Genomic DNA, 16,865 nt, shown 5'->3' on the forward strand with positions numbered 1-16,865 from the left:
TGGGTCCACAGTGAGTTCCTTGCCAGCCTGGGTCACATAGTAAGACTAATCCTCTCTTTCTTTCTTTCTCTCTTCCTTCCTTCCTTCCTTTCTTTCTTTCTTTCTTTTTTTTTTTTTTTTGTTTTTTGTTTTTTGTTTTTTGTTTTTGAGAGGCTTTGACCAGGTAGCTCTGGTTGGCCTGGCACTTGCTATATAGACCAGGCTAACCTCAGACTCACAGAGATCCACCTACTTCTGTCAAGGATTAAATCTATGTGCCACCACAGCAGTCAAGTCCTCGTTTTTTTTTAAACCCCCAAACAGTGACACAATACAACTAACTAAGCTTACCTGATGTATTGAATTAAATGGGAAGGTTGTCAAGGAAAAACAATGATAAGCCTGGAGAGTTAAATTTGCATAACTGTGTTTCTAATATGTGTCTCAGAAGTTGGATAAATTCATAAAGATCTGATAGTCTGGCATAGTATCCGCCATAGTCTGTTATCTTCAAGCATATACAGAAGAAATAACTGAATTTCAGGGTTCACAGATGGTTCTTTACTCAGTAATTTCCCAAGTAACCATCAACCTAAAGTGTTTAGTTCTCAAGGAGACCCACGGAAGAGCTTGTGGCAACTTCCTGATGACTTTAAGATGGATCCACAAAACTGCTGAGATGTCCTGGGACGCTTCTCAAGAACCTATTGGTTCTTAAACCCACCAACCCAAAGGGGAGCTGAGCAAGAGTTCATTAAGGCCAGATGTGTGGTGCATACAAGAGTCCCAGCACACAGGAGGTGGAGGCAAGGCAGGGGGGTTAGAGTTCCAGCCTAGGTTATGAGTCTAAAAGACAAGTTCTTAAACACCAAGAAAATACTTCGGCAGATTTTTCCTTCCCTCCCCCTCCCTCCCTCCCTCCCTCCCTCCTGCTTTTTTCTTCTTTCTTTTCTTTTCTTTACTTTTCTTTTCTCATCTGTCTGTCTGTCTGTCTGTCTGTCTGTCTGTCTGTCAACAGGGTCTCCTGTATCCCAGGCTTTTCTCGAACTCCCAATGTAGCCAAGGGTGACCTGGAACTGATCTTCCTGCCTGTGCTTCTGGCATGCTGGGATTACAAGTGTGCACCATTAGGGTGTCTGGGGATTAAACCCAGGGCCCCCTGCATGCTGGGCAAGCACTCTACCAGATGAACTGTATCTCCAGCCCCACCCCTAGATTGAAGTTTGTGGGGGCTCAAGGAGTCAGGTTTTCATGCCATGTCAGCCAGTTCTGAACTGTGTTTGAACACTTGGTCCGCAGCTGATGATGCTGTTGTGGAACCTTTGGAACTCAAAGCCTAAAGAGTGGACTAGGCCATGAGGTAGAGCCTTGAGGTAGCCCAGGCCTGCTTCAGGTCTTGTCTTTGCTTCCTGATCTGCCAAGATGTGAAGGGCTTCTACCACACACTCCTGCCACACAAGCTCTGCCACACCTTCTTGGCCAGAGTGGACTATATCCCCTTAAGCCCCAGACAGCAGTAAGCCTCTTTGCCCTTAAGCTGTTTCTGCAGTGACAGCCATATGTGCGGCCGTCATGACAGCCTTGAGAGTGGGATAATGTCACCTGGGATGCTCTGCTTAGGAAGCACTGTGTATCCAAACTCAGAAGAAGAATAAACAGCATCAAGTGTAGTGCACACACTAAGGAGAGGTGGAGGCAAGCAGATCTCTGTGCGTTCAAGGCCAGCCTGGTCTACATAGCAAGTTCCAGGCCAGTCAGAGCTACATAGTGGGACCCTGTCTCGAAGGAAGAAGAAGAAGAAGAAGAAGAAGAAGAAGAAGAAGAAGAAGAAGAAGAAGAAGAAGAAGAAGAAGAAGAGGAAAAGGAAGAGGAAGAGAAGAAGGAAACAAACAAACCGCTACATAGAAGGTAATCCTTCCTGTGTCCTTATAGCTCAGTCATTGAGCTCTCTCTCCCAGAGGGAGGCAAGGGTCACTAGCAGAGTGTCTGCCCAGCATGCAGGACGTCCTGTGTTTGATCCCCAGCCCTGAAAAAAATCAAGTTGAAATATATATAACTAAAGCAGAGGACAGTGGTATGGGTTTGGAATTCATGGCTTGGGCTGTAGGAGACTTCCTTAAAGATCCAAAAGGGTGTATGTGTAGCTCAGTTGATCAAGTGTTTGCCTGACATGCTAAGTCAGAGTTTGATCCCCAGCCCTGTATAGACTTGACATGGTGGCACATGCCTATAATGCTAGCACTTGGGAGGACAGAAATTCAAGGTTGTCTTCAGCTACATAGTAAGTTTGGGGCCAGCCTGGGATATGTGAGACCATCTCTAAATACATACATACATACATGAGACCATAAATAAATAAATTAATAAACAAACAAACAAACAAACAAATAAATAAATAAATGCATTGAAGCAGCCGTGATAGTGGGTACTTGTATTTTTGTTTTGTTTGATTTTGTTTGTTTGGTTTTATCTTCTTTCTTTCTTTCTTTTTTCTTTTCTTTCTTTTTTTTTTTTAATTTTTTGAGACAGGGTTTCTCTGTGTATCTTTGCACCTTTCCTGGAACTCACTCTGTAACTCAGTCTGGCCTCGAACTCACAGAGATCCGCCTGGCTCTGCCTCCCAAGTGCTGGTATTAAAGGCGTGCGCCACCACTGCCCGGCTTGTTTGGTTTTCAAGACAGGGTTTTTCTGTGTAACTATGGTGTCTGTCCTGGATCTCACTCTGTAGACCAGGCTGGCCTGGAACTCACAGAGATCCGCCTGGCTCTGCACCCCAAGTGCTGGGATTAAAGGTGTGCGCCACCACCGCCCGGCAATAGTAGGTACTTGTAATCTCAGCACTCATAAAGTTGAGGCAGATGACTATTAATAGTTAGAGGCCAACCTGGGCTAAATAGATACTACAAGGCCAGCCAGAGGTATAAGAACCGGTCTTGGTAAGCCAAAACTGAAGAGATAACTAGATAAATCAATGCTAGTAAAGGTTTAGATTCTATTACTCATAGAATAGACAAAAATGGTACAAACCGTGAGAAAATGTTGCTGTACTTTTCTATTCCCAGTCTGTTGCAATGGTTTATACTTGATGCCTGCCCATGAGTGGCACGTACTCCTGGGAGTATAAAACTCAGCTAGTGTGTCTTACTAAAACTCATCCATCCCTTGATGGGCCATTCGGACATTTACAGAGGAACTCCATCCCACCAACACCCTCAATCAGTGTGTGTTTGTCATGGTTTGTGTGGTTTGTGTTGCACAGAAGCTGTTCTATCCAGGGCCAGCACTATGATGGTAGTCAAGCTCCAAGGAAGCAAGTTTCCTGGTGAAATGTACGGAGACGAGGGGGCCCAATTTCTACACTCACGATCAAGGTGTTCAGTGAGGCCATACATAGATGATGGCTCCGCTATGGACCTAATTACCTCTAGTCTCCCAGAAAGGCTGAAAAGACCAGATATATTTTCAACCTGAAAGTGACAAGGTGACCCATCCATCTTTGTGTCATACTGCTCAGCCACACGGAGGAGGGGGTGTACTGGTACATGCTTGAGCAAGTCTCCAAAGAATTCCATCGAAAGTGAGAAATCCTGATCAAAAGATGACAGAAGATTTTATTCCATTGGCACAATTTCTTAGAAATGGCAACATTTTGAGATTACTGGATTAGGGTTTGGGGACAAAGGAAGAGGGTAGAGAAGCAAGTGAAGGGCTGCAGAGGGGTTTAGAGACACGAGGGAACTTGGCCACGGTAGTGACATGAACCCACTCAGGTGAAAAAACTGAGCAGGAGCTGGTGCACACCTCTAATCCCAGCACTCAGGAGGCTGAAGCAAGATCACAAGATTCAGGAGTCTGGGCTACATCGAGAGATGTGAAATAAGGAGGTGAAGAAAGGAAGGAGGAAGCAGGGCTGGAGAGATAGCTCACTGGTTAAGAGCATATACCACTCTGGCAGAAAACCCAAGTTGGATTCCCAGCACCCAGTTCAGGAGACTCACAACCACGTGTAACACTCAGAGGGATCCCACATTCTCCTCTGGTCTGTGCAGGCCCCTGTACTCATATCCACGTACCTACACACGTAACTAAAAATGAAAATAAACATTTTAAAATAATGGAAGGGATTGGGAAACCTGAGCAAAATCTCACATCCCCACACAAATTCACACATGTCAAACAGGGACATGAGCAGAGTGTCTGAGGAGTGTATTGCTAAGTTTCCATGCCCTGGTGGTCAGCTCATCTGATCGCTTACAACTATAAATACGAATCTACAGTTACAGCAACATTACAATTTCAAAAAGGAATAGAGGCCAGCAAGATGACTCGGCAGGTAAAGGTGCTTGTCACACAAGCTTGCCGACCTGAGTTCAATACCTGAAATCTATATAAAGGTAAGAGGAGAGAACGGACTCCACAAACGTGTCCTCTGACCCCCATGCGGCACGAGCACACACAAGATGATGGTGGTGGTGCTGATGGTGGTGATGGTGATGCTGATGGTGGTGATAATGGTGATGCTGATGGTGGTGATAATGGTGATGCTGATGGTGGTGATAATGGTGATGCTGATGGTGATAATGGTGATGCTGATGGTGGTGATAATGGTGATGCTGATGGTGGTGATGGTGATGCTGATGGTGGTGATAATGGTGATGCTGATGGTGGTGATAATGGTGATGCTGATGGTGGTGATAATGGTGATGCTGATGGTGGTGATGGTGATGCTGATGGTGGTGATAATGGTGATGCTGATGGTGATAATGGTGATGCTGATGGTGGGTGATGGTGATGCTGATGGTGGTGATAATGGTGATGCTGATGGTGGTGATAATGGTGATGCTGATGGTGGTGATAATGGTGATGCTGCTGCTACTGATGAAGATAATGGAAAAAGAATAAGAGGAGGAGGAAGTTTACAATTTTAAAGGAAATGATGTGTCATGGCTAAGCCTTTCTTCTGACTGAACGCTCATTGCAGAGCCATGAGCTTTAACCTATGACTTCATTTTTTTATTTTTAATTAATTGATTAAGAGTTCCTCCAGTAGCCAATCACCCCTGAACTTTAGTCAAGAATTTTCCTCTTCCAGCACAAAGAAATATTTAAGGAGATGAAACTCTAATTATTCTTATTTCCTCATTCAATATTGTATCATAGCTTGAATTATCATTGTACCCATTAATATGTGTAATTATCGTGTAGCCATAAAACCATTTATTGATAAACTTGAAAAAATTCATGCCAGCACAGGAAGCAGAGGGCGTGGCAGGAGGCAGGAGGCTTGCTGGAGGTCTGCTCTAGGCGTGCAGTGTGAAGGACTTCATGTGACTGTGCAGTACATGACGTCGAAAAGCTGAGACACTGAACCCGTTAGACAAAAGCTCCCCATCTCTCCCTCCCCCAGACCCTGGCTGTGCTCTGCTCTTCTTTGCCTTCTCCTTTTTGTTTTCATAGACTTCATTAAATGGAAGTTGTTTTATATTTCTTTTTAAAAAAAAGATTTTCTCACCCACCTACCCATTTTTATTTTATGTGTATGGGTGTTTAGGGGTGTCTGTGTGTGGGGGGGGGGGGTCAGAGGCCAGAAGAGGGCATAGAATTCCCCTGGAACTGGATGGAGCAACAGACTTTTGTGAGCTACCATGTGGGTGATAGGAATCAAATCTGGGTCCACTGGAAGAGCAACAAGCACTTTTTTTAAAAAAAGATTTATTTATTATGTATACAGTGTTCTGTCTGCACATATCCCCACAGGCAAGAAGAGGGCACCAGATCTCATTACAGATGGTTGTGAGCCACCATGTGGTTGCTGGAAATTGAACCCAGGACCTTTGGAAGAGCAAGCAGTGTTCTTAACCTCTGAGCCATCTCTCCAGCCTGCAACAAGTACTTTTAAGCAACTGGTCATTTTCATGTCCCCTTATTTTCTTTTAAATTACATGTAAGTACGTGTGAGAATTTGTATGTGTATGTGGGCAATGCAGACGTTCAAGGAAGCCATAAGATCCCTTGGAGCTAGAGTTACAGGTGGCTATGAACATTTTGATGTGGTCTGAGAACTGAACTTGGATCTTGTACAGGAACAGAATGTGCTTGTGTTCTGAGCCATCTCTCCAGCACCTCATCATTTTTCTGTATGTAGAAAAAATTTTCGTCTCTTGGTGGTACCCAAGAAGGATGAGGCAGTGTTGTACCTTTGTGATGGGCTGATTTCACTTAGCACGGTTTCCTTGAGGCTCATCCATACTGCAGTATGAGCCAGGATTCCCTTGGTTCTGATTTTGGTTTGTTTGAGTTTGGTCTGATGGTGGTGGTGATGGTGGTGATGGTGGTGGTGGGAGTGGGAGTCGGAGGTGGTTTTGCCTTAGGTACTGGGGCTTGAATCCAGGGCCTTATGTGGGTTAGGCAAGCACTCTGCTACTGAGCTGTAGCCCCAACCCCATTTTCTCTTTCATCTCATGTTGACTTTTTAAATCTTTATTTTTTATATTTATTTATTTATAATTTTTCAGACAAAGTCTCATTATATAGCCCTGGCTGACCTGAAACTCAATATGTAGACCAGGCTGGTCTCAAACTCACAGAGATCTTGCTGCCTCTGCCTCCCAAGTGCTGGGATTAAAAGTGCTCATCATGTTGGCTTTTAACTCACGTGTAGCCATAGCTTCCTTGAACCCAGATCCTCCTGCTTCCAACTCCTGAGTTCTGTAATTACATATGGCAGATTGCCTTTTCTTTTCAGGCCAATGGTATCTGATTACTTATGTGGACCACTTCATGTTTGTTTATCCATCCATCCATCCATCCATCCATCCATCCATCCATCCATCCATCCATCCAAAGACACTTGGTGCGAAGTTCCATTTTCCATTGCAGTAGCAAAGCATCTGACAGTGGGGAGTGAATAAAAGAAGTGGGTTTCTTTAAGTAGGCTGGAAAGTCCAATGCCCTGGCTGTCGTGTGTGCTCAAATCTCATAAGGGTCCCTTCACTACATCACATGGTGAATAGCATCATGATGTGGTCACAGGGGACAGAGAGAAAGATCCCAAAGGAGCCAGAAATGAAGGAGAGGCCAGTCTTAGCCATTTATTTATTTATTTATTTATTTATTTATTGATTGATTGATTTTATTTAATTTGATTGGAGCTAAGAATCAAACCCAGGGCCTTGCACTTGCTAGGCAAGCACTCTACCACTGAGTTAAATCCCCAACCCTTAGCCTTTTATTATAACCACCTCTAATAGGAACTATATAGGAGCTCATGAGAAATACAACCCTTCCCATGAACATAGCCTCGAATGGCCTAGTCACCTCTCCCTTCCACCCCTTAGATGCTCCATCACCTCCGGGCATTGTCACCACACTAGGGACCAAGCATGCAACATATGCACCTGTCGGGGCACAGGCTCCAGCCATGCCAAGCCATAGCGCACAGTTGCTCCTGTCTGTGGCCACTGTGGGTGGCACTCCTTTCTCTGTCAACAAGGAGAAAAATGCCAAGGACTTGCCCAGGTCAAGCCTAACAAGAGGCCAAGTGGACAGCAGGGTACGCAGGGCATTCCGTGGGCTTGTTTTCTTTGTCAGTGTCAGCTGGCATCAGGAGGCCAAATAAAAGTCCCTCGTCCAAGCTGTGTCCTTCCAGACCAACCTACCTTCAGCACCTAGAACAAAGCTAGTCCCCCTGATTCAGGAGCAGAGTGATGTGTCTGTACCGGACAGCATGGGCAAGAGGTGGATGAGCACCCTGGCAGCATGGGGCACAGGCTCCTTGCCCAGAGGGCAGCTGCACGGTCCCCCACCCTACCTGGGGAGAACACACGGGCGCTGGCCCAGGCTAGGCCAGACACACTCTGCCATTTCCTCCAGTAGGCAGGGGTTTGGTTCAATTCACAGGGCAGAGGCGGAGCCAGCGTGGCCACCTGGAGCCAGGGGAGGAATGTGAGATTGTCTGGGAACAAAGTCTTCCTCTATTTAAGTCCAGGCAGACGGTGCCTTAGATGGTACCCTGGTGTCCCAGCTCTTCTCTGCAGTCCCACCACCAGCCCCAGACATGCAGGGACCCTGGCTGCTGCTGCTGCTGCTGCTGGGCCTCAGGCTACAGCAGTCACTTAGCGTCATCCCAGGTAATGAGGCTCCTTCAGATGCATGCTCCATTCACACACCTGGGCCTTCAGTCTGACCCTTCCTCTGCTCTCCCCCTTGGCCAGTGGAGGAGGAGAAGCCAGCCTTCTGGAACCAAAAGGCAGCCGAGGCCCTGGATGTTGCCAAGAAGCTGCAGCCCATTCAGACATCAGCTAAGAACCTCATCATCTTCTTGGGTGATGGTGAGCGTTTAAGGCCTGGCCACCTTGGGGCCCTTGAACTACAGGAACTTAAGGTCAGCAGTGGGTCCAGGCAGGCCTGGGGGTTCAGTCCTGACCAGGATATGCTCCTTCAGGACTGGGGGTACCCACAGTGACAGCCACCAGGATCCTAAAGGGACAGTTGGAAGGTCATCTAGGACCTGAGACACCCCTAGCCATGGACCACTTCCCATACATGGCTCTGTCCAAGGTGAGTACTGGGTCACATATCTGGGGTATGGGGAAGGGACTGACAAGGACCCAGGGAAAGGGTGACAGACAGGACCCTGGAAATTGAGAGCCCAGTTAAGGGTCTGGCCTAATGAGCAGGTTCCAGGCTTGGGTGAAGAAATAAATGTCTGCTTTGAGCCCAGCTGAGAGTGTCTCTGTCCCCAGACATACAGTGTGGACAGACAGGTCCCAGACAGTGCAAGTACAGCCACAGCCTACCTGTGTGGGGTCAAGACCAATTACAAGACCATCGGTGTGAGCGCAGCGGCACGGTTTGACCAGTGCAACACCACATTTGGCAATGAGGTCATCTCAGTGATGTATCGTGCCAAACAAGCAGGTGGGTTGGAGCCAGGCTCAAGGCTAGGGGCAGGCCTAGGGTGCTGGGTGTCTCACCCTGACCTTTGCCGTCTTCAGGAAAATCTGTGGGAGTGGTCACGACGACCAGGGTGCAGCACGCCTCTCCAGCAGGCACCTATGTTCACACTGTGAACCGGAACTGGTATGGGGATGCTGACATGCCTGCCTCGGCTCTCCAGGAGGGCTGCAAGGACATTGCTACACAACTGGTCTCCAACATGGACATTAATGTGAGGAATAAAGGGAAGAGGTTCGGGGAGGGGATGGTCCCAGACAATGTGCAGACTGAGCTCCCTTGGATCCTCCAGGGTTTCTGAGGGCTCAGTAGTTCCCCTAGACCTGATGGGGAGCTGGGGACTGGTTGGACAGGAGGCAGAGGCCCTAAGTCTGCTTTCCTTGATTCTCTCTGACCATAGGTGATCCTTGGTGGGGGCCGAAAATACATGTTTCCAGCAGGAACCCCGGACCCTGAGTATCCAAATGATGTTAACCAGACTGGCACCAGGCTGGACGGCCGGAACCTGGTAGAGGAATGGTTGTCAAAGCGTCAGGTGATGGGTTGTTCAACAATATGGCACCGCAGGGGCCAGGGAAGTGCTGCGGGCCTTACCAATTGTTCACATCCCTCTAGGGATCCCAGTATGTTTGGAACCGTGAGGAACTCATTCAGAAGTCCCTGGATCCATCAGTGACATACCTCATGGGTAATGGCTCCACACTTCCTGTGTGGGTACCCTTTTAACATTGTGTTGATGTGTACCATGACCCCACCACCAAGCTTGGTGGTCACGTTTTGGTGGTGAGTCATTTATCATTTTCATCCCTTAGGCCTCTTTGAACCTGTAGACACAAAATTCGAGACACAACGAGACCCCTTGATGGATCCGTCTCTGAAGGACATGACAGAGGCAGCCCTGAGGGTGCTGAGCAGGAACCCCAAAGGCTTCTACCTCTTTGTGGAGGGTGAGTCTCCAGGACCCCATGAAAAGAGGGGACAATGGACAAGGACAGGCGCAAGCTCAAGCTCATTGGCTTCCTGCAGGGGGCCGAATCGACCGTGGTCACCATCTGGGCACAGCTTATCTGGCGCTGACTGAGGCCGTCATGTTCGACACAGCCATAGAGAAGGCCAGCCAGCTCACCAGTGAGCAGGACACGCTGACCATAGTCACCGCTGACCACTCCCACGTCTTCTCCTTTGGTGGCTACACACTTCGGGGGACCTCCATCTTCGGTAGGCCGGGGACAGTGGAGGCTTTTTTTTTTTTTTTTTGCATCAATTATGTACAGGACTTTCCCTGAGCCTCAGTTTCCCTATCTGTTAAATGAGCAGAAAAAGGCACCTGCCTTGTGGGAATCTAGCAACGACTGAACTACAAGCCAGACAAAGGGTGGAGGAATGTCTAAACTTCCGTCCTTGGGAGGACAAGGTGTTTCTCTTCCTCTGTGCAGGGCTGGCCCCGCTCAAAGCTCTGGATGGCAAGTCCTACACCTCCATCCTGTATGGCAACGGCCCGGGCTACGTCGGGACAGGCGAAAGACCCAACGTCACCACTGCCGAAAGCCGTGAGTGCCCTGGTGTGGCTTCCTGAGGGTTGGGCAGGGGGGCTCCGTCAGAGATCCTGCCGCTAAACATCTTGTCCCTCCAGATAACGCCTCGTACCGGCAGCAGGCGGCTGTGCCGGTGAAGTCGGAGACCCACGGCGGGGAGGACGTGGCGATATTCGCGCGTGGCCCGCAGGCACACCTGGTGCACGGAGTACAGGAGCAAAACTACATCGCGCACGTCATGGCCTTTGCAGGCTGCCTGGAGCCCTACACCGACTGCGGCCTGGCGCCCCCTTCCGGCCAGAGCGGCGCAACCACCCCGGGCCAGAGCACCACCACCAGGGGCCAGAGCACCACCACCAGGGGCCAGAGCACCACCACCAGGGGCCAGAGCACCACCACCAGGGGCCAGAGCACCACCACCAGGGGCCAGAGCACCACCACCACCCGCCAGACCACCATCCCTGTCCGGGACAGCGCCGGTAGCCTAGGCCCAGCTACCACCCCGCTGGCCCTGACGCTGCTAGTTGGACCGCTGCTGCTGCTGCTGCTGCTGCTTCTGGGGCCTGCTGCAGAGTCTTAAACTCCAGTTCCTCCAGGCTCCACCCATCAGATCCCAGGCCCTCACCTGGTGCTTCCCTTACCCTGCCCTCCCACTAACTTTTCATGGTCCCCTCCCACGGCTGCATCCTTACCCAGTGCTCCCTGCATTCTAGCTATGGGCCCTACTCTAGGACCCTCTCTGCTAGTGGCCTTAACCCCTATCCCGGTCCAGAGTGGCCGCTTCCAGGGTACCTACCCAGGCATTCACAAGAGAGCAGTCACCTCTGTACTGGCAGCCAGCCTCAGACCTCACAGAGCTCCTCCTTCCGGAGGTACCATGACAACGTGGTCCTGATTCTCTTAGGGCAGTCTGGACTCTCCTTTCTGACCTCAGCCACCAGCTGCTAGCAAAGAAGAGGCTTCCAACAGTAATTTGTGGAGGACCAGACATGCACCCATCCATTGGTGCTCCCACCAAGCTCTGAGGTACCCAGGACTAGGGCACAAGAAACAGGAAGAGGCTGGTTTCCACCATTCCCAAACCCATTCTGCCCACCAAGAAGGCTGTTGCCCTAGGATCCCCAGCCCGCCTTTGGTGTAATCCTTTCCCACCCTCACAGCCAACTCCACACTCAGAACCCTCCATGAGCCCAACCATACCAATCCACAGAGAGAAGATTCTGGAGCCACTCAGCCCTCCCATGTCTATTACCCAGCCAGGAAATCCAAGGATCTGCACCCTACCCCATTCTTAGGTCATATCAGGCTGCACCTAAATTTCTGAACTGAGGAAATCCCCTACTTTCCAAGGTCTGCATTCTCCTGGGAGAGGCAAACCAATAATAAAGTATTATGCAATGGAATGCCAATAATTGTTTTCTTTTTCCTCAGCTCAAAACAAGAGCCTAGTGCCTGCTAGGAACATGCTCTATCACTGAGCCATGTCCCTATCTTCCTCCATCTCCTCCTGCTCCTCCTCCATCTTCTCCTCCATCTCCTCCTCCATCTCCTCCTCCATCTCCTCCTCCATCTCCTCCTCCATCTCCCCCATCTCCTCCATCTCCTCCTGCTCCTCCTCCATCTCCTCCTCCATCTCCTCCTCCATCTCCCCATCTCCTCCAGCTCCTCCTCCAGCTCCTCCTCCAGCTCCTCCTCCATCTCCTCCATCTCCTCCTCCATCTCTTCCTCCATCTCCTCCTCCATCTCCCCATCTCCTCCTGCTCCTCCTCCAGCTCCTCCTCCAGCTCCTCCTCCATCTCCTCCATCTCTTCCTCCATCTCCTCCTCCATCTCCTCCTCCACCTCCTCCTCCTCCTCCTCCATCTCCTCCTCCACCTCCTCCTCCTCCTCCTCCATCTCCTCCTCCATCTCCTCCTGCTCCTCCTCCATCTCCCCCATCTCCTCCTCCATCTCCTCCTCCATCTCCTCCTCCATCTCCTCCTGCTCCTCCTCCATCTCCTCCTCCATCTCCTCCTCCACCTCCTCCTCCTTCTCCTCCATCTCCTCCATCTCCTCCTCCATCTCCTCCTCCATCTCCTCCTGCTCCTCCTCCAGCTCCTCCTCCAGCTCCTCCGTCTCTTCCTCCATCTCCTCCTCCATCTCCTCCTCCACCTCCTCCTCCTCCTCCTCCATCTCCTCCTCCACCTCCTCCTCCTTCTCCTCCATCTCCTCCTCCATCTCCTCCTGCTCCTCCTTCATCTCCCCCATCTCCTCCTCCATCTCCTCCTCCATCTCCTCCTGCTCCTCCTTCATCTCCCCCATCTCCTCCTCCATCTCCTCCTCCATCTCCTCCTGCTCCTCCTCCATCTCCTCCTCCATCTCCTCCTCCACCTCCTCCTCCTTCTCCTCCATCTCCTCCATCTCCTCCTCCATCTTCTCCTCCATCTCCTCCTGCTCCTCCTCCAGCTCCTCCTCCAGCTCCTCCTCCATCTCCTCCTCCATCTCCTCCTCCATCTCCTCCTCCACCTCCTCCTCCTTCTCCTCCATCTCCTCCTCCATCTCCTCCATCTCCTCCATCTCCTCCATCTCCTCCAGCTCCTCCTCCATCTCCTCCCCCATCTCCTCCTCCATCTCCCCCATCTCCTCCTCCATCTCCTCCTGCTCCTCCTCCATCTCCTCCTCCATCTCCCCCATCTCCTCCTCCATCTTCTCCTCCATCTCCTCCATCTCCTCCTCCATCGCTTCCCCCATCTCCTCCTCCATCTCCTCCTCCATCTCCTCCAGCTCCTCCTCCATCTCCTCCTGCTCCTCCTCCATCTCCTCCTGCTCCTCCTCCAGCTCCTCCTCCATCTCCCCCATCTCCTCCTCCATCTCCCCATCTCCTTCTGCTCCTCCTCCTGCTCCTCCTCCATCTCCTCCTGCTCCTCCTCCATCTCCTCCTGCTCCTCCTCCAGCTCCTCCTCCATCTCCCCCATCTCCTCCTCCATCTCCCCATCTCCTTCTGCTCCTCCTCCTGCTCCTCCTCCATCTCCTCCTCCATCTCCTCCATCTCCTCCTCCATCTCTTCCTCCATCTCCTCCTCCATCTCCTCTTCCATCTCCCCCATCTCCTCCTCCATCTCTTCCTCCATCTCCTCCTCCATCTCCCCCATCTCCTCCTCCATCTCTTCCTCCATCTCCTCCTCCATCTCCCCCATCTCCTCCTCCTGCTCCTCCTCATCTCCTCCTCCAGCCCCTCCTCCAGCTCCTCCCCCAGCTCCTCCCCCATCTCCTCCTGCTCCTCCTGCTCATCTTCCTCCTTTTATTTCTGAGACTCTGCAGCCCAAGCTGGCCTCAAATTTATGGCAATCCTTTGCTACAGTCTCCCCAATGCTGGGATTTTCAGTGTGAGCCACACTCCCAGCATTCTAGTAGGTTCTTTTAGAAGGAAAGCCGGAGTGCCTGGAGCACAGGGTTCAGGTTGGGAGGGGTGGGAATAGTGGAGATCAGGCCAGGGAGAGACAGCCAGTTGAGTAAGAATCCTGAACCAAATAAAGGCTCGAGCATCACAGAACAGCAGTGCAAAGGGCCTGGGGTAGCAGTCATCAGGGAACTTTAGAATGGTAGGGTCAGAGAGAGAGGTTGGGGTGAAGGATGTAACACTGGGCCAGTGAAGAGGTGTCAAGGGGAAAGAGCTGGGAGGCTTTAGTCCTGTAGTCACCAGCCTTTGAATAGGATTGAGACCAGTCCGGACTCAGGATGTGGGACTTTGGTTGTTTCGAGAGACATGCAATCTTTTCTTTTGCCTTTCTTTCTTTTCTATTTTTTTTCAGATGTGTGTGTGTGTGTGTGTGTGTGTGTGTGTGTGTGTGTGTGTGTAAAGGTAGGAGTTGGTCATCTAGAGGGAAGGTGCAGACCCTAATCATCTCTGACCCACATTGGGAACTTTGTGGAACACCACCCCAGTACAGTCATGCTTGGTACCTATCTAACCTGCCCAATGTGGACATTGGAGAGAATTACGTAGAGGTGGAATCAACTGTGCTTCCCAGTAAATTTTGCAGCATTACAAATTTATTTGTGCATTTATGAAGGTACAAAACACACTTTACTCTCACTGGTAATATTAGGAGGATTGAATATGTTTTCTTGTTTGCTAAAATCCTGATTTAACACTGTGAAACATCAATTTGAAGTCCTGGCTCTCAGAGTAGTTTATTTCAATTCCGGATTTTAGTATCTGTTGTGAAAATATGGGCGCTGGAAGACGTGGTTAGCAGAGCCTCCAGAATCATCACAGTGGTTTTTAAATTCCGTCCACCAATTATGCAAGGCTTTTGTCTAGCTCCAGCTGATATATTTCTGTCTTCTCAGATGTCAGTCAGTTGCTCTTTGAACACAATGGACTGGCATTACACGTTTATGTTTTATAAATTTGTTCAAAACCAAAAAACCTCTTCATTTTAAAACTTGCAGTTTTAAAAACAGCTTATCCTGGAATTAGATGCTGGTTAATAGATGTTCAACGTTGTGAGTGTTCTGAAAACTGCTCAATTGTATGCTATAAAGGGACAAATTTTATGGTGTGTGTAGATTATACCCAGATTTTTAAAAATCAGAGTAGATTAGTTTCTACTTCCAAGCTTCAAGGTGTGTGTATGAGGGCTTTGTTAGTCACACATGTTGCTGACTGGCTCACCAGATAAAGTTACTTTCCGACTGCTGACTGCCCAGCAATGCAAGCTTGATCTTCAGAATCCACTGGTAAAGGAATGATCCAGCGCTACAATGCTGTCTTCCAATCTCCACAAGAAATCATTGCATGCATGGGCACACACACACACACACACACACACACACACACACACACACTGAATAAATAATTTAATTTCTTTCTTTCTTCCTTCCTTTTATTAATTTATTTATTTTCTTTCAAGACACGGTTTCTCTGTGTATCCCTGGCTGTCCTGGAACTTGCTTTGTAGACCAGACTGGCCTCGAACTCACAGAGATCCACTTGCTTCTTCCTCCTGAGTACCAGGATTAGAGGTGAGCACTACCACTGCCTGGCAATAATTTAATTTCAAAAAATACATCTTTGGCCACGGGATCAAGCCTCAGTGAAAAACCTTGTCAGGAACTGGTCTAGTGACTAGTGGTAAGAACATTTGCTGCTCAACATGCGGACCAGAGTTCAGACCCCAGTACCCACAAAAAAGCCAGATACGGCCTCACATGCTCCTATAACCCCAGCACCTGGGAGAACAAAGCCAAGAGGATCTCCAGGGCTTGGTAGCTGTGAGTTCCAGGTTCAGAACCAGACTGACTCTAAGGGATAATGCAGAGCGCCCTAGACGACATCACGGGACACTCTTCCAGACTCAATGGATGCTCTCTCAGGTACCCATGTCCCTGCAAAGAAAATCCTTTCCAAATCAGTTGTCAAGTTCTCTTTCCCCACCACAAACCATTATTAAAAGATTCAAAGGGGCTGGAGAGATGGCTCAGAGGTTAAGAGCACTGGCTGCTCTTCCAGAGGACCCAGGTTCAATTCCCAGCAACCTCATGGCAGCTCTCAACTGTCTGTAGCTCCAGTTCCAGGGCATCTGACACCCTCACACCAATGCACATAAAATAAAGTTAAAGAAATTAAAGATTCAAAGACAGTGCCCCTATTGCTTTTTCATTAAAAGGACATCCTTACTAAAAGGGCATGTGTAGTGGGTAGCTGGTCCAGCTTTGACCTGGAAGTACCACCCCCACTGAGGCTTCGGTAATGGGAGAGAGCTGGAGGTAGACCGAGCAGAGTTCTCCAGAGAACACCACTGGGCTGTGCTACACCTTTCCCAGACCCTGTTACCTATCACTTCACTTGTAAGTTACCCCACAAAATAAACCCCCCTTTTAACTACGTGGAGTGGCCTTAATAATTCTGCCAACAGGCATGACCAAGGAAGGAAAGTTTGAGTGCCTGAACAGATAGCTCTCATCTCCTTAATAAATGTCAGCACATACATCTTGAAGAAGAGCCAGGCATGGTGGTGCAGCCTTGTGATTTCTAGCACTTTGGAGGCTGAGGCAGGAGGATAGCCTCAGGTTCAAGACCAGCTTGAGCTACATAAGGCAGTCTGGACTGTATAGTGAGATACTGTCTCCAAAAAATGGAGGAAAAAGAGGAGAAGGAGAAGGAAGAGGAGAGGAAGGAGGAAAAGTAGGAGGAAGAGGAGAAAGGGAGCCAGATGGCTCCAGCTACTGGGGAGGCTGAGGCCGGAGGATTTCTTGAGCTCAGAAGTTCCAGATTAGCTGGGGCAGCATAGTGAGATTGCATCAGCAGGAGTAGGCTTCACAGCAGAGGAGTGGGGTAGACTCATGACATCTCCTTCTAGGACTTTGCCACAGTTATCTCTGACTCATTCTCTCTGGCCTGGAAAGCTTTTCAA

The 16,865-nt window shown here is 49.5% G+C and overlaps 1 protein-coding gene across 1 annotated transcript; it reads left to right on the top strand.

Annotated features, from left to right (window-relative positions):
- The first annotated feature begins 8,035 nt into the window (after window positions 1-8,035).
- On the top strand, window positions 8,036-11,049 carry LOC118573277 (intestinal-type alkaline phosphatase). The gene is made up of 12 exons (XM_036173545.1): window positions 8,036-8,108; window positions 8,193-8,309; window positions 8,423-8,538; window positions 8,724-8,898; window positions 8,976-9,148; window positions 9,335-9,469; window positions 9,550-9,622; window positions 9,747-9,881; window positions 9,961-10,152; window positions 10,371-10,484; window positions 10,568-10,776; window positions 10,858-11,049. The coding sequence occupies exons 1-12, from the start codon at window positions 8,036-8,038 to the stop codon at window positions 11,047-11,049; spliced, it is 1,704 nt and encodes a 567-aa protein (XP_036029438.1).
- Window positions 11,050-16,865: the final 5,816 nt, after the last annotated feature.

Source organism: Onychomys torridus, chromosome 23 (genome assembly GCF_903995425.1).
Source record: "Onychomys torridus chromosome 23, mOncTor1.1, whole genome shotgun sequence".
Classification (NCBI taxonomy): domain Eukaryota; kingdom Metazoa; phylum Chordata; class Mammalia; order Rodentia; family Cricetidae; genus Onychomys; species Onychomys torridus.